The sequence below is a fragment of the Botryllus schlosseri genome, chromosome 8 (genome assembly GCF_051294905.1).
Source record: "Botryllus schlosseri isolate E-star chromosome 8, Bs_hap1, whole genome shotgun sequence".
Taxonomy (NCBI): domain Eukaryota; kingdom Metazoa; phylum Chordata; class Ascidiacea; order Stolidobranchia; family Styelidae; genus Botryllus; species Botryllus schlosseri.
Genome location: NC_137243.1, coordinates 27,517,972 through 27,545,695, shown reverse-complemented (window position 1 = coordinate 27,545,695; position 27,724 = coordinate 27,517,972). Strand labels below are relative to the sequence as shown.

Genomic DNA, 27,724 nt, shown 5'->3' with positions numbered 1-27,724 from the left:
ACAGACATTTGCCATTCTCGTGCTCATCAGAATGGACTCTGATTTGAAATGAACTGGACTTGATTCAATTGCCAAATTAGTACTGATGTTCATGTATATAGCGCGGATCCGATTCCGATAAAATAAAAATTAATCAGTTGCTTCAGAATGGCATCTGGTTAGTTATATACTTTTAGGGTGGGTTTCAAATAGTCAACTTAATCCCGTCGTCGGGCTTAAGCTACACTCCTCAGGCTGAAGTCGGTTTCAAAAGTGTGACTTGAGGGGATTTCCCCTCCAGCGTGCGCTTAGTTAAGACAGATATCCAAGCCAGCTAGGGGGTAGGCTGAAGTCACCAGTGCTGGTAACTGTTGTGCTGGTTGTTGAAGGATACTGGCCGTTTTTCTGATGTATAGCTTGGCAAATCAGATTAGATCATTGTATATTGCTTTCAGGCAGTTTGGAACAATGTTTTTATCACAAACGTGACAAGTTGATGTCATACCGTTATATAGTGGGATTTACAGGGGAATGCTGCAGGGGTGTTCGTATACTGAACGGATTTCAGGTCAAATGGATAGCCAGAGCCCTGATGCACACAGGACACATCAGCACTTCTTCCATACCCGCACCATATAGTATCAAGCAATGTTCCCCATGACCACTATAACCCGCGATCGCTGGCCCCAATCGATTCAGTTACGAATATGATATGACTGCGGTTACGAGAGAGGGGATGTGATATTTCAGGCAAGGCGTAAAGATGTGCCCTACCGTTGGACTATTTCTATTGTGAATAATAATATATATTAATATCGTTGGGTTATATTTTTCATCTGAACAAGTCACAAACAATGTACAATGCAATAAGACACAATGCTATGAACAGATAGGAGGATGTCGAACGACACGCATCAGTAGCGATCCTCTACTCTAACATCCACCTCGGCCTAGAGTACCCGATGTCACAGTTCTTTTCGATGTTGATCTTTTTGAAGCGGAGACCTTTTTGTTGCCGTAAGAACGGATAAACCTCCGACAGGAATCGAACCGGGTCCGTCAGATTGGTGGACGCTTATCGTTACCACTACGCTATCTCCCCTGCCTATGTGGGTAAACAATAGTCAGCGATGCGAATCCGTTAAGGTAATGATGCTGATTAGTGGTCATGGGGAACATCGGTTGATATGGCACATGTATCGAAGAAGCACCGAGATTAGGTTGTGACGTCTTGTCTGCATCTTGCTGTCACCTTGTCATTGCAGTTTTCTGACTCTTCAGAATTTCTTGGTTACCTCTTAAGCATGTTGGTGTTTTGACAGTTTGCCTTTGCTGGGGTCATAGCCAAAAAGTGAACGCATGACGCGTCATTAGAAAAATGAAAATATGTATCGTACGTATTTGGTACAGTATGGCCTAATCAACGTTGCACGCAATTTTGCCAGATTGCATGGTTTTTATCTTGATTTCCATTTTCGTCCCACCCATATGAGCGTTGTCGTAAATATGTTCAACCGCTGTTACTTTCAGCAATAGTGCTGACTATATGGAACTTTCATCAATATGTATATTTTTGACTTTATTAAATATTGCTGATGACGTAGGTATTGTTTTTACCAGCATTGTGCTCATACTCAATTTGGTCTAGTTGACTCTTTGGCTATCACCACTCAAAATTTATTATCCTGAACAAGCAATGGCTGGCACTGCACGCGCTCCGAATTTCAGCACAGCTGAAAAAAATGGATTTATCGACTTGATTGGAAAATACCCCGTTTTGATTACCAGCAAAACTAGTGGACAGAGCGATAAGGATTTTAGAAGGAATAAAGAAGCGGCCTGGCGCAAACTTGTCAGTGAATTCAATTCATCAGGAATTGCACAAGTGGAGAGAAATGAGGACAAGTTGAAAAAACTCTGGAAAAATTTGAAGAGCGATTGTAAAAAGCATGAGGCGCTACGAGTACGGGAGCAAAGAAAAACTGGTGGTGGAATACCTGACCTTCAACCAACTGCATCAGACATGATCTATGCCAAGATCAAAAGTAGGTGCTGCAGTAATCCATCATTCCTTGTGTAGACTACATAATAATTCAGGATTGTTTTTCACAGGTTTGATACCAAGTCAAATAAGTAGCATCCCCAGTCAATTTGATGATGATTCAATATCAGTACAAGTGCAACAAGAGTCATATGCAGGCTGCGAAACACAAATGGAGGCGCCATCTTTCAGCACCACAGAAAATGTAGCAGGCATAGAACTGCCATGCTCTGAAATAGGTCTATATATATCTGTATATACACTTGAATGGTGATAACATGATCAAATACGATTTATCTTTAGGTTCTTCTGAAACTTCTATGGTCGAACTTTTTTCCGTTCCGACACTGAACCGTAAGTATACAATACAATTTCTATTCACTGCTTGAGAATTTACTGGATATTTTCTGATAGATCCTAGTTCACCTGATCTGTCAACGTCTGGGGTTGCAGTTGGAACTTCAACTTCTACTTCTACTTGCTCCGTCATGAACAATCCACTACCAAATCAAGGTAAATTCGCATTCATTTCTGATTTAACCATTGTCTATTTCTGGGATGGCCGGACATTTGTGCGGCCGTCGACACGTAATTCAATTAGTATGTGCTTGCGGCCGTCAACATGCAAATTGAATTTCGGAATTGAGAGATTTTAATTATTCTTGAAATTTTCAATTCGGCTTCATTTTTCAACTACAATATAGTAATTGAATTATGCAATCTGATCCCCAGAATATAGTAGCCTACAGATGCGAGCAGCAGAGGAAAATAATTCAGAATAGATTAGAATAATGCAGAAATAGATTAGTACGCAGTTCACCGGAAATGGACACGGACAGATAAACATGTGTAGTTGACGTCCATTTTGTTCATTACGTCTAGGTCCTGGAATACGGCCATAGACTACACGAGAAATTGAAATGCGGCCATATCAGAAGTAACTTTCATGTTATGTTACCATGGTCATTGGTCATTGATCAGGGTATAACGTGGATTCAAAAATGATGGCTATTCAGTCCGTGTACCAGGAATATTCAGAACTCTGGATATCCATGTTTCAGACGTACGAAACTGTGTTAACATCCCTATGCTTATGCAACCAGTTACAATTAAGTTTCGATTCACTTGAATTTTTCCAAATAAGCATCAGGGATCTTGACCACTATAATTATGAAAACCCGCTTTACTTGCCAAAGCATGATAAAATCACTTTTCGCAGACCAGGAACGGACTTGAAAAGTGCTGGTCTACGGACCAGAGGTTGCCGACCCCTGCAATCAACTGCGGAATTTTGGACATATTGCAGCAATATAAATATCAACATTTTTTTTAAACTCATGGTATTTATCATTTTCATCTTTCCAAACAGCTCGCTCTAAGCCTAAGGCCACCTATGAAGAAATGAGGTTGGATGTACTAAACGCTAAATTGGAGGAGAGCAAGGCTAAAAAAAGACTCCTGGAAAAGGATTTGGAAATGAGAGTTACGGAGACGAGAATGAGACAAATTGAGCATGATCTCAAAGTGAATCATTATAAAAAAAAGTCCGAGATGCTGGACAAAAAGTATCAGTGAATTTTTGCTCACTGAATCCAGTGTCTGAACCAATTTTCTGTATACTTCGTTCAATTTCGTTGACACGCCATTCTTTTCTTGCCGAGGTTTTCCACACTGCTCATGCTATCCTGTATTGCAATTTATAAAATTGCTTCCACCGTTTTTCTACACCGCTTAAGCGCTTATGCTATCCTGCTATACTGTTTTATGCTATCCTGCTACTGTGTTAAACTTACTATCAGCCGCTATGCGAATTTTCATTTTTACATGACACACGCAATAAAGCTCATGTTTGTTTCTTTGTAATTGAAATGGAATGTGTAGAAAAAGAATATTCATGGATTAGTTTGAAAAGTGTCTCAAAATTATGCTTTGTCGCTCGGATTGTCCAGAAGGAGTCGATGCGACATGAGGGTGGTCTGAAGCATCTGGTTCGAATACGTCATCAACTTCCGTTTCATCAGTCATCTGTCGTGTCCGAATTGCCAGATTATGAAGGCAGGTTATGGCCACGACGATATTCGTGGAATTGCTGAGCTTGGTCCTCATCGGTATAGCTAAGGCGAAAAATCTTTTTTTCAGCATGCCAAAGCACTGCTCTATGCGAGAGCGGGTTACAATATGAGCGTGATTATACTTTTTTTCGGCCGATGTTCTTGGTGATAATAGTGGTGTAAGTAAGTAGCTCCTCAGTGGATATCCATTATCCCCAAGCAAATATCCATCGATTTGATTATCTTCGAATCGATCACGGATCACCGAATTGTCAAAGATTCTTGAATCGTGACAAGATCCATACCAACGTGTGACAATGTTTGTTACGACTCGCTGTGCATCACATATCATTTGAACGTTCAATGAAAAATAACCTTTTCTGTTCCGGAACACCTCTGCATTATCACCGCCAGGGGATATTATGGGTAGATGAGTACAATCGATTGCTCCAACAACGTTTGGGAAGCCTGCAATGTCATAAAATTCATGCTTTACTTTGGCGAGGTCAGTAGGAAAATTCAAAAACAGGAGCTTCTTGCGGCATATGGCACGGGTAATTTTGTGAATGCTTCTGTGAGCAGTTACTTTGCTTATACCAGCTAGGTCACCATCAGTCTGTTGAAAATGGCCATCCGCGAAAAACCGTAAGGCGCAAGTTAGTTGTAGTATTGGCGGAAGAGCATGATCTCTGCAGGTCAATTCTTCATCATCTTTCAACAGCCCAAAAAGATAGTGAGTTGCGTCTTTTGAAAACCGGAATCGCAGTCTGAACTCGTTGTTCGAATACCTTTCGAAGGGGTTCTGAACATCTGCGAGATACTTTCTTGGCAGTCTGTACTGTTCATCATCATCGTCAGTAAATTCCAACAACTCCAGCAATTCCATAATCTTCCACTGATCTCCTTTCATTCATCCACGAGCAACTCAAAACAATAACAATCTGGCCTCGGTTCCGTGTTGAACTCGCTACAGCGACGAAGTAGACAGTAATTACTCGCAACTAACGGACTTGGCCGAGCGCGGCGCCAAATTGACATTTGAAACCGAATTAAGACCGCCGTCGCCTGGCGTCTCGGCCAAGTCATTCACTGGCCTTAAGCCAGGTCTAAATTAAGACAACTTTTTGAAACCCACCCTTAATGGACGTTATAGTTTCTAGTTGCGGGTTTGAAAGGTTAGTAGATCTAGCTCTAGATCTAGTTGCGCATTTTGAAATTACTGTAGTTTGCACCAGTGTACCTGCTAGGAGCTAGACGTACTCATCGTATAATAGTCAACGCGCGCAATCATTGAGTTGCGTCACCACGGCAAGCACGCAATCGACGTAGATCAAAGTCCAGCTTATAGCTTCTGGCATCCGGAAGTTTACGCGGCAGAATGTCTGTGACGAGTTTCTGGAATTGTACGGCGCAAGCCGGCAGCAGTTACAATTCTGACAGTACGAACATGCGGGTAAGATTATATAGCAAATAATCGTAAGTAGCCTACAAATAAAGATGGTAGCAATGACAACGTGAAAAATAGGAAAGACAGCAGGTTAGTGTGGCAGGCAGCGAAGTAGATACTGACTCTCCAAGTTAGTTATGGATATCGAATGTCGGGTTACATACTGCTTCCGAGAATAGTATTACCGATGTGGACATTACCGAGAATGAAACGACCGAAAATAGACAATATCGAGAATGCATCACCGGGAAAGAAAGGCCCATTTGTTTTATTTCTGCCGGGTATTTATAAGATTGTATAAGAAATTGGATGGTTGGATTAAAAAAAAAAACGCTGTACATAAAATTTGGCTCAATCCGACTTTGTAGAAGCATAGCTACAAGAGTCGAACATTTTAGCATTATTATAATAAAAATAATCGTAATTCGCCGGGTTACGACGTATTGACTTCGATAAATTAATTTTCAAAGTAGGATTGTACCAGATGATAATTACAGACTGCTGCGCATTAGCCTTGCATAGGGGATAAGCGCTGCTAGACTTTTAATGTACTAATATTATTAACGATGTTACAACACAAACCCTCGACTTCCCATGTATACTTAAAATTTGTGTCCAATGTCGCACATGGGTTTGCCTCTAATTGCCGAGAGTGAGTTACTACAACAAGCCGTATAATGTTACAACTAAGCAGAGGATCTCATCGACCTCCGATCCGCTGGATATCATCAACCAGAATCCGATTTCAGGGATAATCGTATATCAGAGGCAGAATCGGTTGTATCGTGATAAATTTGGACATGATTCCGTTCGCTTGAAAGCAGACATTTACAACATACTGGGTTTCCAAAATGCGCAACCAATACCTACCAACTTTTGAAACCCGCAACTAGAACTACTTGAAAGAACAGCAGTTAGTTGACCGGCAACTAATTAGATTTGTAGTTTTTACAATTCGCCTGCCCGACTTTGATATTTTTATTATTTACTCGGTAATGTTCATTCTCGGTGATAGCATTCTCGGTATAGACCAGTCACGCGAATGCCGCTGTCGGCCTTGGACAATTAGATAATTCCAGTTGCCTAATTAGACTGATTAGAGGGAAATGCCGGTGATCTAATTCCAATTTAATTTATTAAATATTGCTTTTGGTCTAATTCTAAATCTAATCTAAGAATGAAAGATTTATATGCTCTAATTCTAATGTAATTTATGGAAGATTACTATACTCTAATTTGTTGCCATGACGAGATAGCGTAGTGGTATAATCCACAGCTGCAAAACCAATGGATTGCTGGTTCGAGTCCGACCGAGGTCGACTCCAGAATTCCTACCTAAGTGTTGGAGGTCTATCTTGACTTCTCCTCGCCAGCTCATCCGTGTAATCTTGTCTTATAATAGCCTATAGAAGAGGGCCGTGCTACAAGTCGACAGCTACGGAATAAAATAAGGAATATCGGCCTCGTGAAAATGACCATACTAGTCGATAAACACCATGAATACCACAAACAACAACAACACTAATTTGAATTCTAATCTGATTTCGGCGGTTTTTCCATAAAATCCTATACGGGAGAACTGTATCGTAGGACACGATCCAAGCTTGCTGTACAGAAATTTATCTTTCTAATACTTATGAGAATAGCCACGATTTAATATGAAGTAAACTTGATTCAATTACCAAGTTTTCGAGAATTCAGTGATTCTAATTCTAATCCAAATTGGAAAACCATGTGTAGCTATACTTCAAATTCGAATCCGAATCTAATTGGAAAAAGTTGTAATGTTTCTAGTTTTCCATCTCTGCTTGTACCTTATGAACGAGGGCTATATGCTGCATGGCATATAAAGAAATATCGCGAACCAGCGATCCCGTTTTGCGTCACTTCCCAGCAGAGATGCAAAAAAGATAGGCTAGTCCGGGATTTGAACCCGAGACCTCTCGCGCTCTAAGCGAGAATCATACCCCTAGACCAGTGGTTCTCAAACTTTTTCAGACACGCCCCCCCTTTGTGCTAGTGAAAAATTTCGCGCCCCCTTATCGTCTTATCACAAAATACAACCAGAATGCTGGCAATCGCAACAGCTAATTTGATGGTATGGAAGGTTATGACAGTGGATGAGATAATTCTCAAATATGAAATTCTATAGGCAGCAATAACCATGAAATGGAAGTAAATCGCGCGGAGCGGGGATTTTTTTAAAGTTGACGTCAGCTTCGCGCCCCCCAAGGAAGGCGCGCCCACCAGTTTGAGAGCCACTGCCCTGGACCAACGAGCCGATGTGCGCACACTTATGGAAGCAGTTGTAAAAGAAGTCCACCTCATTTTACATCTCAGGTTATCTGAGATCCTCTTCCGCTACATAATGACGGCCTCGGAGGAAGTAGTTCATCCGTAGAGGTTGGATTTCAGCGGTGTAATTTTACAACCCATATAGTTCACAATGACCGTTGTTGTACCAGTTACACAAATCACTTGAGCCCAGCAGATCGACACTTCTACGCAAGACTAAAAATGATCAGCGGTAAAATAGATCGACTACACCGGGACAAATAAATAATTCTATTTGTTTCATTAGGCTAATTAGAGCGAAATTCTGCTAATCCAATTCTAATATAATTTCTCAAATATTTCTATGCTCTGATTTTATTTCTAATATAAATGTTGGTTTTCCATGCGATCTGTATAGTGTGAAACGACTCAAGTTCGCTGTACCGAAATTGCTATTCACATGCTTATGAGAATGAACTCTTGATTTGATATCACCTAAACTTGATGTATTTGCGGTTTTAGTAATTCTAATTCTAACCTAATTTGAAAAAAAATGTGTAGCTATCATTCTAATTCAAACCTAATTTGGAAAAGCTGAAAATGTTATAGTTATGGAACTTTGAGATCCTATATATTCTCTATAGCAAACCATGCTGAATACCTACATCAGCGTATGGACATTAGGCAACTACTACTTCCACATTTACTGCAACTAGGGTTGCATTTGAAACAAACAAGGTTTAAAACATGTATTTTCTAAGCCATGTCGCTCCAACTTTTTAATTATGACATCATAGTGGATTGACATTGGCAATTGGTAAATATGGCGCGTTTGACCAAAAAAGCCCCCGGCCGCTGTCATAACAATATCTTTCACCAGAACTACGTCGTTTGGAAGCATTTTTACGGTTACTTATGAAAAAAATACGATTTGTTCTTCATAAAATGGTATTTAAAAAAATACTATTTGCTTTAAATGCAACCCTTACTGCAACATATTCTCTCCGCGGTTTATAGAAATTAATTGATTTGAAATCGCTCATGCGCGTGTCGTCGATGTCAGAATAAGCACTATTCAACCAGTTCACACGATATAAGAGCTAGCAACAGTAAAATAATAATCAAAGGTAGTCAAACTAGTCACCACCGGCACTCAAGTAGAAGTAAAAGTAACGCCGTCAATTCCTACTCAAGTACACGTAGAAGTAGCGAATTACAAGTAAGCAAAATAAGTAAGGATTTTCATCCCATACTTTTGCCTAAAAACTGAAAACTGCCAAGTAGAAGTAGAAGCAGAAGCAGTCTGAAAGCATGATAATTTGAGGAGGGGTGCGAGTAGGCAAAAACTACTACTTCGCAAAGTAGAAGTACTTCGCTACTTACCAACTCCAATAATAATATTGTTAACAATATTATGAATTATAATTAGGAATCCTCGATGATAATGCTAAACATCAATTTTCGTAACCGCTGGTCACGCACACTCTTTGCGAGAAGGGTGTGTATTTCCCCCCTTGCACCCTCTGATATACGGGTGTTGATATACAGCTATTGCACACGAAACCAGAACTTACCTCAGACTTATACCACGGTATAAATCGAGTACAACATTTTAATCCAAATTATGCGTGCACGTAGAAATGTAGGACGGCGTGCCCCTAGGATTTATGACCGCGATATACGTCTGAGTCAGGTTATGTTTACACGTAGGCTACCCCTCTTTTAGCTGTAAGAGTGCACAAGCTTCCTAATACAATATCGAGGTAACTTCACCATTGAATGGTTCAATTATTAAACTTCACAAGTCTATCTAACTTTCTCTTATCATTTGATAGTGTCTCAATCTTGCTGTATTGCTGAACTGATAATACCATTGTTGAAACCGAACTAAACATTTCGTGATGATCATTAGACGGAACCGAATAGGGTTCGGACCGGATTTTGCACAATTTTGAGACAGTCGAAGCGGATTCGGATTCTATTGCAGACTTTAATTCGGATATTTTAGATAGTTGTAACTTCTGATTCGAATATTTTTGGATAGTTCTGACCAGACGTCAATTTTGATTTCAAGTAAAAGAAAGAAATGTCCGCTCGACAACCAAACATGGACAGTAAAGACGTTCTAATTCTACTGGTAGCAGTCTAAAGTTGCTCTGTCAGAGGTCAAAGCAAACATAAATCAGCTAACCCTAACCTTAGCCTTTGTAAAGACTACTCTGCTCAGAAGTTCAATAAGATTCTTCGGAAAATTTGTTCGATTCAGTTTTTCCGGATTCTGGACGGCATTATTCGGATTCGCATGGATTTTTAGCTGAGATTGTTTGGATTGCGGCGGATAGTTCCTCAGAGACTCGAGTTCTTGGACAGATTAGGACTCTCAGAAATCAGTATCCGCTCACCACTGTGAACTGAACAGTCGATTACGATTGCGTGCACGCCATGGCAAATGTGATGGCGATTATTTACGATTACATGTTGCTTCCTTAAAAATTGAGCCCAACAAGAGGTGGTCAATAACGAGGTAGCCTACTTCTACTTTTCCAAGTACTTTTTCTCTACTTCCAGTGCTTACTCAGGTAAGTATAATTATCGCGGCATATAGCCATATTTGGGAGGCTGATGACTAGAAAATAGTCCTCAACCCAAGTCAATCAATGTTCAGCCCAGATTTAGATGGCAATGACTAAAAAAGGCTATCACACTCGGCCTCACTAACGGTCTCATTTTATTAACAATGTGTAACATTCCGAATAAGTATGATTTTATCATTCGTCATTTCGTACCTAGTAAGCACCCTTGCCGCGAAAAGATTACGATGGTTGGAGCTGTATGAGCCTTCGAGGTAATACGTTAACTGAGCGTGCAAAGCGCCGACAGTCGTCAAATATTTCATGCGAATACTTTCAATCAACAGAACGGCTCCAATCTGTGTTTGGATTGAGCTGGTCGGTGACAATAGCACCCACCATTGCATTCTTGGTCTTACTAAACTATCACAGTTAGGATACATTAGCTGGCGGCACAGAGCTCCACCCAGGACTATATCATAAAGTATTTTGACAGTGTGTCTTCAAGAGAACAAGATGAACTTCCTCGATATAAGGAAATTTAAATATTGTAACTGTATGTGATTGAAGCAATATTGCGTGTTTTCGAAAATGTAAGTCTTGGAAATCACTATGCTGAGACAATCGTATCATCATGGAGCATGCGCCTATTTAAACTTACTTTCATTGAATGAATTGTCGCTCAAACTTGGTAAAAACACCCGTTCTCTTCAGAGAGACTTGTTAAAGAAACCTTTTTTTTAAATCTCAACTAATTCATACCAGTAGAATTTAAAGATTATATTATATCAGAATAAAGTATACACGCCAGAATGGATTGTCCGGTGATTTCGACTAAGCTGGGTAAAGTCAAGGGAAAAGTGGTCGAGTTATTGAACGGAGTGAAAGTTGATATGTTTAGAAGCATTCCTTTTGCACAGCCGCCTACTGGATCGAAAAGGTTCATGCCACCAGAACCGTAAGTTCTATCTAGAGCCCACAATACGCCATGGCTGTTAGATTCCTACTTTTGTATCGGGCAAAAACGATTTTCCGAATTCATAGCGTCATTGATCAGGTCTCGTTTTATGTGCTTACAGAGTGGTAGGTATAGGCTTTAGTTTAGTTTGGGGAGTATTTGTGGGGGGGATAGGCATATTATGATATTTCCCGTTTGTAGCGGGAGCTGAACTCTGGTTATGTGGTGTGATTTGCAATATATTGAGACATGCTTTTCGGATAAGGGCCTTTCATACGCGAATTGTGAGATCACTCAAGACCAATAGTCAAACAGGATTTATTGCGTTAGCTTGATGCTCAGGTTGATAGTCCATAGCTGGGTGTCCAAGTAAACACCCAAACCAACTCGTGGGTTAAGACGGATATATAGCCTGCCTTTTTTCGAATCAATTGATGGATTGCAAAATCGTGTTATCGTAACTCAGGATCGAGCCATGGGATGGTACTCTGGATGGCACCAAGATAGGCAAAGAGACGGTGTGTCTGAAAGCGTTCGATGGCCCGATGAAAAAAATATTACCTATGCCAGATGACGGTGGTGCGCCAATCTTGGAGGGCGAGGATTGCCTCCACCTATCTGTCTATACTCCCGCAAACAGAGAGGGAAAGAAGTTAGCGGTGGGTTTGACTTATTTCTGTGTGAATAGATTATACGACACTGGTTCGGGATTGTACAAACTACCAATCTAGTTAGTTAAGGTCGACTAACTACACTGTTTTCTTGGGTACTTCTAGTTTTAATTCTAGTTGCGTATTTTGAAAAGTCAGTAGTTCCTACAAGTCTGTAGTGGATGCTAAAGTATGGATCGCGTTCGCACAAGAGCCATGTATATATGATTTTATTTATATATTACAAGTCGGCAGCTACGGAATAAAAATGAAGAAAATTGGCCTGGTGTAAATGACCAATTGACCATAGTATAATCGACAAACACCATGCGAATGCCACAAACAAACAACTACAGAAATTTTCAATATGCTGACTCCAAGTCCAGATCGGACTCCCAATATTTTTCCCACAGAACTCTTATAAATTTGCCTTGACAATTATTATTTTGTGACATTTCTAGTCATTTCAATTATCAAGTGTATCGACGTACTTTCTAGAATGGAAAGAAATTGTGGTTGCAAAGAAATTAGGCTCGTGAATGTCCGCCTGCGTGAAAAACTTGATAAATGCTGTAGCTGCGACTGCATTTTATATACGGTTACTATAGGTCTTCATTTAGGTGGATTTGTCCTCCTTTTTCAGGTTTTTGATAATGTCCTCCGAGGACGCCTAAATGTCCTTCTTTTTGGTAATTTGTCCTCCTTTACAGCTTTCACAGCTAGGATACAGTGTTGGGATCAAGTCACTACCTTCGAGTCACGAGTCATTTCGGGTCATTGCACATTTTGACTCGAGTCAAGTCAAGTCAATCGATTTTCAAAGGTGACTCGAGTCAAGTCAAGTCACTCGATTTTGGGAGGTGACTCGAGTCAAGTCGAGTCAAGTCAAGTCACGAGTCAAGTCACAATTCAAGTCAAGTTGTCTTTTCGAAGTATGAGGCATGATAACGTCATTGCATTTTGCTAGCTGTGTGAAATACAGATTGAGTGGTCATTGATTTAGAACCGATGAACGATTAGAGAGTTAAATATACACGCAAGAAGACGTTGCATCGCTCACATATACGTAAAACTGCTAAATCTCAGTATATTGTTACCAGCCAAAAAAGAATAGATACGAATTTAGAAGATGCAATATATTACGCATTTACAATTCGATATGATACAATTCGAGCCTGCGCCAATGGTTGAGAGCTGTATAAACTGTATTCGAATTCAGTTTCAATAAAACAAGAGGTTTGGTTAAGGTAAAAACAGAGAACAGAAATTACTTTACTATACTAGTTTACGACAACGTAAGCTGTAAGCTTCGATCACTTCGTTTGCGTTCAATTTATTGGTGAGTGAACAATGGAGGCTCAGTAAAACGCACGATCGTTAAATGATTGGTCGCTCTCACGGGCTACACCAGCGTTTCGCTAACAATCCGAACATATTCAAGATACAATGATTTTAATCGACACCGATTACTTGATGACTTGAAATTGACTCGTGAATTTTGCTTCGAGTCACGAGTCAATCCACATTTCTGATACGCCGAGTCAAGTAAAGTCAAGTCATTTTAGTAAAGTGACTCGAGTCAAGTCAAGTCATACCAAAAAGGTGACTCGAGTCTGACTCGAGTCAAGTCATGACTCGAGTCATCCCAACACTGCTAGGATAATGGACAGAATCGACTGAAAATGGGCATAAATGACGTTGAATAGCAAATACGGGCGTCCGAGCGGGTAATTCGGGAGTCAATCGAAAGGGACGACCTTTTTAAAGTCAACACCACTGAATTCAAGTGAAAAAAATATTGTAACCCTAACTTTATAGTAACATCCGACTCCGAAAATACAGCCATGCAGTATGTGTTTCCCCAAACCCCGACTCCAAAGCGTATTACAAAATCCCTGTGGCGACAACTCCACGACGACAAAATGTAGCGAAAGTCTGACTCCGTCTCCACAGCTTAATGTTCAACCTTATATTACACCAGTCAATTTGATACCGCAGCAAGATTTCTCTTTTCTCTGAATTTTTTCCTAAAATAATTAATTAGTTAGCGTATATTTCAACTATACTCACGGGTCTGTGACCTTGGAAGTCTCTTACAAGGAGTACGTGACTTTATAGACGCTGGAAACCTTTGATGTATTCAAAGCGCTACAAAAGAGTCGTGCATTAAAATATGTTATTTTAGGACATATTGCAATAACATGATTCGCACTGAATCAATGACTCTTGTTTTCAAAAGCCCACTACAATTGGTTTGCTGCATATTTGTCATTTTATTTCTTTCGATGTGTGGGGACGTAATTAAAACTCAGATTTAGGCCGCGCTCTGAAAGGGTTGGGAACCGCTGTAAATGATCGTTGTTTAACACCGACTAAATCGGCAAATATTTGCATGCACTATATTTCACTATTGCAAATATAAAAGGTGAATTTGAGTTACTCTAATGATGGTTTGATATGATATATAAATACAAATTATACCAATAACAGTATTGAGCCAGTTGATTTAGGACATTACAGTTGCGCACAGCACATGATGTCGATAAGATTCCATTGAGAACACGTCATATGGGTAACCTTTAGAAAAATGCAGACTAAAATTTTCAGGTCATGGTATGGCTGTACGGAGGTGGATTCCAAACGGGTTCGGAAAAGATCTATGATGGATCCGTGCTTGCGGGAATGAACGACGTGGTAGTGGTCGTTCCGAACTATCGCGTTGGAATTCTCGGCTTCTTTTCGCTCGGCCCAGATTCAATCTGCTCGGGAAACGCAGGATTGCTTGACCAACAGGAAGCTTTTAGGTAGCAATTAGTAACCATATCATTGTTACGAGTGAGCAATATCTTTTCATTGCCAGTTTACATGTTAGCAATGATATTGTTTCTTGTCTTATTGGCACGTGAGCTACAACAAAATACGCACTGACTTGACGCTCGTCATTATTTTAATATATCTCATGTATTAAGAAGTGGTCGAAGTAGTCACCGGTGCTGCTAAAGTGTAACTAGAAGTAAGAACATAATACTCTACTCAATTTCTAGCAGAAGTAGCGATTTTCAAGGCGTATCAAAACTACTTCAAGTGGAAGTAGAAAATCAGAGGCTGGACAGGCACTCGAGTAAGTAATTTCCAAATGTAGATTTGGCCGCGGGTTCGCATACTTTTGGCAGTTTATCGTCGCTACTTTAGACATTGCCAGATGCGTATTTGCGACAAACGTCAAATGACTGATGACGCCACAAATAGACGTGATCTCTAAAAATATATTCAGTTACCATGATACAGCAGCTATTTCAAGCAGTCCGCCTGAAAATTATCCCATAGAAGTAATGCAGGCTTATCCCAAAAGCAGTAGAGTCTCAAATTATAACCACTTCAGAATGTACTCCTGGTAGGTGAAATCTACTTGAGTGTTCCGAAAGAGTAGACGTACCTCGTTACTGACCACATTCTCTCATCTTCAGGTGGGTGCAAAACAATATCGAAGAATTCGGTGGCGACAGAAACAGCGTTACCATATTTGGAGAAAGCGCCGGAGGATCGGGAGTTCACTTGAACATCCTCTCGCCGACTGCGGAAGGTCTTTTCCACAAAGGCATCAGTCACAGCGGCCAGCAAGCAATAATTGGTAGGTTACATTTTGTAGCTAAAGCCTTGATCAGTGATTTCGGAACTTCATCGACTAATCGCCCCCATATCAAGCTCTGCATGTATTTTTGCCCCTAAAAGCTATAGCTGTCATCAGTAACGAAGTACTTCTATTTTTCCTTAGTAGGTTGTTGTTGTTGATTATTATTTGATTGGCGATTATAACGCAAGTGGTTTTGTTCGCCATATCCAAAAAGTCATTTATCATCTAGGGGTGGGTGGGTATTGCATTACAAAATATAAACTCAAATATATGGCCTTAGTAGGTGTTTGCGATTGCGCATGTTATATTTGTTCTCTATTTGATGTTTTTAGAGGAATCAGTTTCCAATTCAACTGTCCTTCATTTCTATTTCGCTTTTCTAATCATTGTAATTGTCTGATTTTATTCCCGATTATTTGGTTACTACTGTTCTACTTTCCTATTCGCTTACCTTTATATTTTCCTCGTTGCCGTTGCATCGTCCTCCATTCTATCGAGCAACGGACGAGCGAGCACTATTGCGAATGTCGATCATGCATCTTCGTGTTTTAACCAACCAAAGCCTTGTTCCATTAGGAGTGCTTCGTTATGTTATCTTGAATATAAAAGTGATACGCAAGGTTTGCCCTGTCGAAGAGCAGATTCAGCTAAGCAGACAGGGTTCGACGTCTGCTAATTCGGCACTCATTGACGTCTAGAGCGCCGCGTCGAAACAGTAGGTTTATCTACTAGTTTTACTTACTCAAGTAGTTTTGCTTGATTACTGCTTGGACTTCAACAGTTCTATGCTAAAATACTGATGTTTGCACTCATAGTTTTGGGATGCTCTTTAACGACGTGTTGCTACGAAGTTGCTAGCATTCATAAACGAGTTCAATAGGTGTTTAATGTCGTGACTCTCACACTTTTTAGAAATCTGACTGTGATATGATAACACACTGGTCATGGAAATGTACAGCATACCCACAGAAAACCGCGCAAAGTGGAATAAATCTTTGAAACGATGGCTCTGATGCGGCTGCGACTCAAATTTACACCGTTAGCGACCCATTTTTAGGTCACGAGTAGTGATGACTCGTACTTTAAAACCATATATGCAATTGTGTAATTTAAAGCAGTGATACTCAGCCGCCGGTCCGTGATAAGTGTCGGTCCGCCAGGTGTCTTGGAATTTATATCTCAATTCCATAATGCAAGAAGTATGGTGCTATTAATTAGAGAAATAAAATATTAAATTTATTATGAAGTGTGGAACGTACGGTTTTGTATAGTGTCGCAATAGAAATTTCATGGTCAACTTTGGGCGTGTGTCACATTGGTGTAAGAGTTATAAGAAATTGTTCAAGTGTAGCCTACAGCTCGTTTGAGACAAGTTACGTGTTAAAGCTACGGAGATGTTAAACAAACTTCGTTAAATTCCGACAATACAAGTAAGCGATACTTGGCAGTATAATAGAGGTTTTAGCAGACAGCGATATTTGATTTACTGTGAGGTAAATTCAATATTAAAAGAAGCTTACTGCTGAACTAGAATTTTCTTTATAATTTTGATGTATTTCTTTTATTATAGTGACTCATATATAGACTGATATATTACCTTTTGTCATGGTCTACCTGAGAAAGGCTCCTGACCCTACATATTGGGAACTCCTGATTTACAGTGTGTTGCTCTCCAAATTGAATTGTTAACGAATAAAATAAAATTTCAGGTCAGTATCATACTCCCCAATACGCCAAGAAAGCAAGCACGGCTGTTTTCAAGCATTTGAATATCGATACGGGAAACATTCAAAGCGCGTTTGCAACGTTGCAGAAAGTTCCAGAAAAGAAGTTAATCGAATTGTCTATGGCACTGCTCGCGGTAAAGTCCGTGTGTTCACGAATTCGGCTTGTTTATGAGTTCGCATGTGATTAACAGGAAAAAATAATGTTCTATCCATCAGTCGATGGTAAAGTATTACCACAGAGTCCAGGCGAGATATTGAAACAAAAAGCATTTCCCAAAATACCGTACATCATAGGATGCAACAGCACCGAAGGGGATGGTCTTCTGTCAATGATGACACCGCCTGAAGGAAGCTTTGTAAAGGGTTTCACAGAAGAACAAGTCAAATCGTCACTTATGATGCTGGTGGGTGACGCATGTGTGAGAAAATATGTTTCTCTCAGTCCTAATGCACAAACCGAAACGTATCTGCATATAAGGCTGTACAGAATGATTCGAATACTCGAATCCGAGTCCAGGTCATAATGTTTACTGTTAAGTATCGAGTTCAAGTTAGGTTCAACTCACTTTCGTGAAACACTTTTATCGAAGGCCTCGGATTCATAATATACTCATTTGTCTCAATCTGAACATGTTTATTCAAACAGATAAAAGACAGTTTCTGGGCTTCTTTTCCAATCGATCCTAACCTACAAGACTTCAATAACTAATAAATGTGACATGGTTGAATGCGCAATGACTTGAGTACAAGTGGAATCAATACACCAATTGACTCGAGCCGAGTCAGGTAATTTTCCACTATTAAGAAAATGATTCGAGTCAAGTGAAGTGAACGAAAATTGCGACTCGAGCCCTGCTTCAGATCATTTATTTGAATGACGTTGTAGCCATTGCTATGCTTGGACTAGAAAGCATCCATGTGCAGTGCAAACTTAGTATCAGAGGTTTATGTGGCTATTAACAAAGAAGGCCGATATCTACATTTTTTAGAGTACTCTAATAGGTTTCGCCCGTTGAACTAATTGCTCAAGTGGTTATGATTTTTGATTACTTGACTACTTCTACTGAACAGGTTTCGGTGTGTATGCAAAACTAGCCGAAGAATACTTCCAAACGGCTACTTTTACTTGTACTTTTGTAGACATATTCGATATTGCTTCTGCTTCAGTACCAACCATGACTACTTTCACCACCTCCGTCTGTAATCTATAAGAAATAGATGAATTTTCCCAGTGTAGTAGTTGCATATTATAGTCGCCTCACTCCCTATTACCGTTTTGTGACGTCTCGACAATTGCTGGTCTGTTGTACCTGTGATTGTCGATACCGATATTTGTGTGAAAGTGTGATATCGATTCGATGTTATCCTCGAGCCGATGTAATGAGTCAGGCTCTAGTATTGAATCGAGTCGAGTAGTGAACGACGAATTTTTTCGAATACTGAAATTATACGCCCTCGCTGATAAGGACTTATATTATGAACGAGAATGATAGTTTCGATACTTTTTACAATGTGGAAGCCTGGAAACGTCGATTGGTCGTATCACAACATCTAAAACAGGTCGTATAAAGCTACATGGCATGTCTGTCAAGTCGTGATCAACCCACAGTATTGTCACAAATTGTCTAAATTGTTAAGTTTCTTAGTGGTGGCATGAAAGGTACATGTTTCAACTTTCGACGTGGCGTCATAGTGATTGATACTAGAATACTCGACTCAAGTCGAAGCCTAATACTCCGATTTAGAATTGAATAATCCAAGTACCCGATTTTTCCCAACCCTCGATACAGACCGCTGATTTCAAACGTAAAATTGTTACAGGAAATGGTGAGCAGATAAAACCGGCGATTAAACTTCTCATTAGCAGAAACTGAATACTCAGACTAAGTTTATTTGATACTTGCCGGAATGTCATCTGTCTCGCTTCCATCTGAGCAGAAACCAGAGATGTAGTCTGTAGTAACCAAGCACTTCTAAATATTTGGAGTACTCAAGTAGGCTGTGGACTACTTACTCGAGTGGTTACATACAGATGCGGTAAAAAACGAAGTACTTTTTTTGCCCACTTGCACTACTTGTTCAAGTGGTTATGATTTCAGACTACTACTACTTGAAAGTTTTCATTTTGTAAGGCAAAACTAGATCTAGAATAATTATATTGTTACTTGCTTGTATATCGCTACTTCTACTTCTAATTGAGTAGAGATTTGGGGCGTAACGTCTTCTTCTACATACCGTCGGTTACTACTTTGACCACCTCTGGATATTTGTTTTCAGACTCCCTACACAAATGCTTATCAATTTGTAGGCAGCATTACTTTGTATTCTGTGAAGTAAAAGAGTGGTTGTAGTATAAGTAGGCTTACCATACGTCCTCTTTTAAGAGGATTTGTCCTCTTTTTTGACTTTTTTGAAAGTGTCCTCGGCGGACGCCCTTTTGTCCTCTTTTTTGAGATTTTGTCCTCTTTTTTGAAAACTTAGGCAGATTTAGAGCAAATTGCGAGTGATATGCCGCATATTGGCACAGAAGTGAAGCTCCGGCGGGTATTTCGGAGTGAAAAACGGTGATTTTAGCTCTGAGCGAAAATATGACTTTTTTTTTTTTGTCAGCCACCTGGCAATGTGGAGAGAAAAAGGGTATTTTGAGCTCTGAGCGGAAAAGATGACCTTTTTTTTTTTTTTTAGTCAACCGATCACAAAGTGGGAAGAGAATTTCACTCCGGTTTTGCAAGTTGCAAATTTCTGAAAAAGTGTCCTCTTTTTTTATTTCCAAAACATGGTAAGCCTATAGTATAAGATCACTCTTACGAGTGAAATTGCCACAAGAGCCCGGGAAATAGCTCCAGTATCACGATAAAGGAATATATTTTCGAAGATTGCACCGATTCCTTCCGTAATTTGTAGTTTTGCATGAGTCACGAAGATAAATCTTACAATTTCAAAAGTAGAAACCTCCGATTAACTGCTAAAAGTATGTGACTGCCCGACCAAATCTACTTTCCGAAAGTATGTAAACAAGCATGCTGTTAAGTCCTTCCTTTTCTATACTTCCACTTGAAATAGTTTAGACAGGTCGTGTAATTTTATTTGTAATTGTGTTTTACGCCGTTTTGTTGACTTCCATTGAGTGTTAATGTTGACTACTTCCAGAATATGACCGATGCTGGTTACGAGCTGGTGAAAAAGAGATATCTTTTTGAAGAAGACGAGGAAACGAAGTTTAGTCGATTTCTCGGACGGCTTACCGGAAACGCAATGTTCGTGACACCTGCGGTCGCAAGCGCCATCACGCATAGCGGTGTGTAAACACTTTAAGTTTTCAAGCATGCGTTTCGTTTCCAGGGTTGTAATGACTCGAGTTATGACTCGACCAGAGTCGGACTCGAGTCGCAATTTTACGTTGACTCGACTTGACTCTAGTCAATTTGTGCAGTGACTCGATTTGTACGATTTTGTATGTCAAATTTTGCACAAAAATGTTTTGCATGCATTTCCCCATACTATAGTATACGATTCCATATTGCAGCTGAGAGTGGAAAAGTGAGAAGTAGATGGCTCGTAGTATTTATCAAGAAACCAAAGATCGAAGACGGGTCATCTCATTATTCCCACACACCGAGCTAGTTTTGATATTGTGCATTCAATATGCTGCTTCCAAGCAGTGGTGACCCTACGATTGGGGGGTTTCTGGGAGATACTTCCAGGGGCCCCCCATAAGTATGTAATCGTAGCTTCTGGGGGACTTCGCCCATCAGACCCCCTTTCTCATCTATTATTACCAACTTAATATTTGAAGAGCTTCTTGGAGGTACAGAACTTCAATATACAATTAAATAGTATATTCATATTGAAATGAACCCGAATATTTTCGGCTGACACTCGTCAGGGGTAATCGTCAGCAACTAGTAGAGAATTGGAAAGAACATTGTATATCAACAATCGTATCACAAAATATGACGTCACCAGCATGAAAGAGAGAGCGTTCAATGTACTATTTTTAGGTGATACACGAACTCCTTTTGTTGACAGAGTTTTGGTTGGTGTATTTTGATAAAAGTTGATTCCAAGGCACACAAATGCAATTGTGAGCGGCCTCGTCCTACGATTCGAAATCGGTCGTCTCGATAATTATTCGCACAGATCGGATTATCCAACAGATGTTTGCCGATGGCAGAATTAATGGCCTTTGATCGATCAGCATCAATCTTAACTCATCCACTTAAGATTGATGCTGATCGATCAACGGATGTCCACGATTATTCGCTATATTCTTTGAAAAAATCGGTTAAACCAAAGAGGGAGGGGTGGTCGGCGGCCAGGGGAGCCCTGGGCGACCGCCCGCCTCCCCCACCCCAAAAGTCACCACTGCTTCCAAGACATTTTAGCATCAATGGGGACGCCGAGATATTTTGCCGAGCCACATATGGAGATTTTTTCATGTTTGATGTTCACAGTGAGATTATGATTGGTAGCAACGAATTGAATCCGACATGAACTCGATACTGAACAGTAAACATAATGACTTGGACTCGGTGGCGAATTGGAGATGACTCGACTTGCGAGTCAAAACTAAAATAGAACGCTGTATTTATTAATTACCCGTGATGTTTTATCGCTACGATGAGCTGTTTGCAAGTCAGATTCTCGATATACGGGCAATGTGTATATACCCTCAAATTTGTAAGTTTGTGTTTAAATCAAAACGTTATTTCAAGGCAACATTTGACGTATTATTTAGTTTATTTTCACGATGGTTGCGACCAAACATTCATTTTTGGCTTGCTGTAGCTTAGATTATTTTGCACAGCAACATACCGCCCACGTTGGGAACCACTGATCTATATCATCGGTACGGAATGAGTGTTCTGATGATGATGACAGCCGACCGTAAAAATATAGTCCTGGTTAGAGATATTTTTGGTCTGTTTTTGACAGTGGTCGGAAAACCTTTACGCCGAAGGAGCCATATTTACCCTATATTTTCAATGGCTAATGCCAATCCACTGCGAAGTCACAAATAAATAGCCGTGACGTTATTGCTAAAAACAACAAAAAAAACACATGTTTTAAACAAAGGTCGTGTTTTAAACATCATTGCGTTAAATTGCTTTCTGTTTTAATTGCAACCCTATTACATCCATGAAACGCTATTAATATATAAGACTTGCGTTGTGCGGAATGATTTGAGTCATTACAGTCATGATTTAAAACCTTGAGGATTATGTTTAGACGCCGGATCCGAAGTGTATTGCTACTTGGGCCGTTTCAAGCTCAAGATGCATCACGACGATGCTTTTGGCGACGCACTCAACAAACCTGATTGGTGCGAGTGCGATCATGGCGACGATGTACTGATGACGTTTGGATTTCCGCTTTCGCCTGTCAAGTTGACGCTGAATGCGAAATTCACGGAAGAGGAAAAACAACTCAGCAAAGAGTTCATGACTTACCTGACTAACTTTGCCAAAACCGGGTAGGTCGATAATCTCATACTCAAATTATAGCATTGTATGTTTGTGAACTTAATCGGCATACTTCTACAACTATAGAATGATCTAGCCCAGTGCTTTTCAACCTGTGTGACGGTTCGCACTGGTGCGAATGAAAAAAATTGCAGTGCGAATGACGAGGGTGGTGCGAATGGTGCGAATGAAAATCCCGGATGAGTGCGAATGACGAAGGTGGTGCGAATAAAAATCCCGGATGAGTGCGAATGAAAATCGTGAATAATAATTGTTAATTTTTCTGACCTGGAATAAATTAAATAAACTTAACAGGAAATTCAAGGGCATTGTAACTTTTTTTGTTGCGACGCAACTGTAAAAACTTGTTTAACTTACGACGAATCACTAATCGTAGCTCTCACAAGCCGTACGGAATTAATATTTTGGCACTATAATTATTACGTAACCAAAAGCCTTGTTTGGAACCTTGTGTAGCGGCAGATACAGTACATAAACCCGTCTGAGCCCCCGACAGGCTGGAAAAATGACGTCAAATTGACTTTCTGCTTTATTTCCTAATAACTATTCGATAAGTGCGAGGCACGAGGATAGTAATAAATGCCATCATTACGGATTCACATTTGCAAGCTCCTGTAACGCAAATTTTTGCCCCTTCACGGGTTATGAAAGTATGGACAGCAAAGGGTATAATTTTAGGTCGACACGGTGCCAGAGCTAGCGGGTAATATGCAGGGCTGTAACCAAGTCACAAGGCTCCGAGTCACAAGTCAATCTCACTTCTATAATTTTGACTCGAGTCAAGTCGAGTCATTCCAATTCACCACCGAGTCAAGTCCGAGTCCAAGTCAGCGAGCAGAGGGTTGAGTCCGAGTCATGAAATTATGACTCGAGTCCGAGTCCAAGTCATTGTATAGACTGCTCAGTTTCTAGTTGAAATATTGGTAAACCCACTTTTTATAACTCTGTTTGGTGATATCGAATGCTTCGCATTTATAATATAATATACCAATTTTCCTCACTTTTAGCAGTTTCTGGTCTCATATTCAAGTATCAGTACCCACAGACGAAATTCCAATAGTGTGTTGACTTCGGAATTACAATGAAAGGTCGGTCTTGGCCGTCTGAGTCTCGAGTCAATGACTTGGTTCGAGTCATGCGCAATGACTCGCGTCCAAGTCGAGTCAATACACAGATTGACTCGAGTCGAGTCGAGTCATTTCCGTATTTTTAAAAAATGACTCGAGTCAAGTCGAGTCATCAGAAAATCGTGACTCGAGTCGGACTCGAGTCGAGTCATGACTCGAGTCATTACAACCCTGGTAATATGTATGTAATATTTGTTGAATTTATTGCAAAAAAATCCTGCAGTATTTTTTTTTCAAATCTAAGGTCACTGTGTTGGGTAGGCTACTATAGCCAATAAGCGAGACACGCAGAAAATATGGCTTTATCATGAGAATTTATGATATTGATAAGAATTTTCCCACTGGTCTTTCTGGAAAACATAGTCGAAGACCGTTGGGATGAACTAGTGTAGGGACTAGGGATGTGCAACGAGCAAGATCAGGTCTATGAGACTTATTCATTTCGAGGCCAACCTCCTTTTTCGTCGGCTCAAATGAAGACGTAACGTTTTGGCCAACAAACCGCTGATAAAATGCGGTGCCAAAACATAAGCGTCGACAAAACCTTGGTCAAAAAATGACCGATACTGGATGGCCAAACCATTCGATATGGATATGCTCCGTTGTCGGCACGGAATAGTCCCGTTCTTGCAATCTGAATAGACAGTAGTACAACTGCGACACGCAGAGGAATTTAATTCAACTTAATTTGAAATCGCGTGCGTCAGACATATGCTGCAAACCTGTGTTGAATAGAATAGTGGTGCGCGCGTTCTGTATGTCATACATATCGGTAAAATCGTAGCATACTACTGTAATATTAAAAATGAATTTCTTTTCAAGGGTGAGGCTCGGGTCGCGAGATGCCACAAAAACTCAGATTTTGGTGGTAGTCTAAAAAGCTGCTTTAACGTTAATAAACTATTATGAATTTCCAAGTTAGCTAAAGAGCAGAACAGTAACAGTATCGTGAGTTAGTTGCTCGTCCCACATACTCGCGAGACAGAAAATGGGAAATCGAAAAAAAAAGGATTGAGCGGCGTATCATAAGGTAGCGAGCTCTAATGTGCCTACTCTCATTGATCGTTTGGACCTTATTTTCTAAAGGCAAAATCCTCAACACAAACAAGTGGGCTTTTCACCCTTACGACATACTGGAGCCTCCAAGCTCTTTTTTTCCAGCTCTTAAAATCGATTTCTTCCAGCAAGCATTTTTCATTCGTGAAAAATACGTTGTATTTTGGATAGGAGTGCAGAACAGATTTTGAGACCTGGCCATCCAAGCACTAGTAGACGGTGTTGTAGAAAACCCGACAATTGGTTTGGCCGAGAAGGGTTTTAGTGAAATAGCTGAAGTCAAAACGAGCGAAAATAGTAGCCTTTTTAATGAGACACTTGATAGCTTAAGATACATAGCAGCCAATTCGTTGCACATCTGAACAAATAAATGTTTTATTTTTAGCTCTCTTTGTATAACAATTCTCGGTTAGTTTGTGCGAATGAAATTAATTTTACAAAAAAAGTGCGAATGAAGCTCAAAAAGGTTGAAAAGCACTGATCTAGCCATATATCATAGCTAGCCACATATAATATATGAGCGGGATGCATTGATTACCACCAATGAATTCACCAGAAGACTCAACAAATGATAATTTCATACCGATTTCTGAAATCTTTTTCACATCAGACAATATTGTTGATTATTTATGACCCCAAAACTAATTGAAAAACTTTTCGGCTCTAAACCAAAACGAATTTGCGCGAATATAAATAATATCCATTACATTCGATCCAATCCGAATTAGGGATAGAAAAATTGGCGGAGCGTCATACAATCGCATATCAATGAGTGGTTGTCTAGCTTTTCTACAATCAAAGGATCAAAGAAAGCTACACAGGGGCATTTTAATAAATCAAAAACATTGAAGCCAAATCAATATAGGCAAGCAAGAACGTCCCATGCAAGACTAGGCTTTAGCGTTATGACGTCACGCCATTTTTCAATTCAAATATTGTATCCACCAGGGATGTATAACTGTGTGTATATATCAGAGATACACAGAATATGCAATCATTCATGAATGGGGCACAGGCAATTTGGGCAAGGCATCATATTCGCTTCTGTCATCGGGTCGCTTTTGGGACTTGAAAACCGGTCTCAGGCTAGGATTAAACAACGCATATTTTATGTATTTTTCATGAAAAAACATAAGATTTGGAGAATTTTGCAAAAAAATAACTAGAACACTAGGCCAAGTCAAAATACAATAAATCTAGTATGGCTAAATTCGTGAAAATTTGCTTATTTTGGGCATATGTCGTAGAGTAAAAACTTGACGATAAAGAAAATTAGCGGCATTTTTGGAATCGGCACGCCAAAATTAGCCTAAAACAAGTGCAAAATCAAAGTCTACAAATTTTTCGTTCAAATTCTTGCCCAGTGTAATGTATGTTTCTATCCGCTCCATGCATCTTGCGAGCGTAGTCATGTCAATCCACATCGGCACTCATACTAATTCAAGATATAAAATATTTTTCAGGAACCCGAATGAGGGAAATAAAGTAGCAATTCAGTGGCCGAAATATGCGGACGAAAAATTGCATTTGGTCGTCAACTCACCGTTGTCGACCACAAAATATTTTGGAGTGGAGGAGATGAAATTCTGGACGACGCAAATGGCTGAACACATGGAATAGTTTTATATTGTACATTCTCTACATCAAGGCTCTTCAACCGGGTGTATCGTACATCCTAGGGCAGGGGTGGGCAATTATTTTTCTCTGCGGGCCAAATGAGAAGTAGAAAATACGTTGGCCGGCCGTGTGAATATTTTTTAGCTATTCCACCGGTCTAGAAATTTCGAAAGAAAATTTGCGACTAAAATTTTAATGATTGATTTAGGCTACTTTAAAGTTGCCGAATCCGAATCTGAGCTCAGAATTTCTCCTTTAAGTCAGATTTTTTCAGTATGAATTTTTCTCATATTCATAAAATAATCGAATATCGGCTTTCGTTAGTGACATCACGGTAAGCATACAACAGCAACAGATCAAATACTGTTATTGAAATCATCTATCATGAAACCTGGGTTGTTGTATTACAGAATAACTGAGTTTTCGTTGAACTTGTATCCAGTGATTCTCTATCTTCGTTCAATCAGAAGCTCTTTTCGACCCATGAAATTCCACTGGTCTACAAATTTCAAAGACATTTTGCCCTAAAAAGTTTCTTGAATGATTTAGGCTAATTTTAGGTTGCTGAATCCGATTCTGTCGTCAGAACCCTGGTACATGACCAGAATATGTGGCCCTTTAAGCTTGTTTTGATACATTAAAAGTAACAGGATGTCTGCTTTTCCAAAGGAAAAAGTGCTTATCATGATAACTTGAAAATTTTTATCATCATCAATCTCAACCTTTCCTTATGATGCTAATTCTTCTTCTCCAGTTTCCATATATTGTCACATTTTATCGGAATCGAGGAAAGCTATTTCTGAACTGTTTTTCTTTTGGTTTATTGCCATGATATAAGGGGCTTCTTTTGCATTGTCTATCAGACAACCAGATGAATGGAAACTAATTACTAACAGCTCAATACGAAACCTGAAGTGCGTGTTACTTCACAATAAAAATTAATATGCATCAGTTCTAGGACAGTCAATCCCTCTCGACATAGGACATCCGGTGGCCTACACCAAATACCATGTGTTCTATGCTGGAACAGAGCCAGAGATTAGCATTCGTTAATTTCGAGGCTTTTTGTTAGTGTTTTGCATGATTAAACGCCAGTTCTAAATACAAAAA

At 39.8% G+C, this 27,724-nt stretch overlaps 2 protein-coding genes across 2 annotated transcripts; both read left to right on the top strand.

The window, feature by feature from the left end:
* Positions 1–175: 175 nt before the first annotated feature.
* Positions 176–4,329, top strand: LOC145444925 (uncharacterized). The gene is made up of 5 exons (XM_080322985.1): positions 176–2,024; positions 2,092–2,259; positions 2,324–2,374; positions 2,435–2,533; positions 3,390–4,329. The coding sequence occupies exons 1-5, from the start codon at positions 1,676–1,678 to the stop codon at positions 3,593–3,595; spliced, it is 873 nt and encodes a 290-aa protein (XP_080179111.1). The 5' UTR covers positions 176–1,675; the 3' UTR covers positions 3,596–4,329.
* Positions 4,330–11,088: 6,759 nt separating this feature from the next.
* LOC145445638 (carboxylesterase 5A-like) lies at positions 11,089–27,418 on the top strand. Its single transcript, XM_080323840.1, has 9 exons — positions 11,089–11,320; positions 11,787–11,979; positions 14,578–14,774; positions 15,438–15,601; positions 17,314–17,465; positions 17,523–17,735; positions 20,482–20,629; positions 22,561–22,804; positions 26,461–27,418. Exons 1-9 carry the CDS (start codon positions 11,175–11,177, stop codon positions 26,615–26,617), a joined length of 1,614 nt encoding a protein of 537 aa, XP_080179966.1. The 5' UTR covers positions 11,089–11,174; the 3' UTR covers positions 26,618–27,418.
* Positions 27,419–27,724: the final 306 nt, after the last annotated feature.

Excerpts from the sequence above, each read along its gene's own strand:
- LOC145444925 (XM_080322985.1), top strand. The coding sequence starts at position 1,676 with ATGGCTGGCACTGCACGCGCTCCGAATTTCAGCACAGCTGAAAAAAAT. Across the intron at positions 2,025-2,091 it reads GATCTATGCCAAGATCAAAA|GTTTGATACCAAGTCAAATA; the intron begins GTAGGTGCTGCA and ends TGTTTTTCACAG. Across the intron at positions 2,375-2,434 it reads TTCCGTTCCGACACTGAACC|ATCCTAGTTCACCTGATCTG; the intron begins GTAAGTATACAA and ends ATTTTCTGATAG.
- LOC145445638 (XM_080323840.1), top strand. The coding sequence starts at position 11,175 with ATGGATTGTCCGGTGATTTCGACTAAGCTGGGTAAAGTCAAGGGAAAA. Across the intron at positions 11,321-11,786 it reads AGGTTCATGCCACCAGAACC|GATCGAGCCATGGGATGGTA; the intron begins GTAAGTTCTATC and ends ATCGTAACTCAG. Across the intron at positions 15,602-17,313 it reads CGGCCAGCAAGCAATAATTG|GTCAGTATCATACTCCCCAA; the intron begins GTAGGTTACATT and ends ATAAAATTTCAG.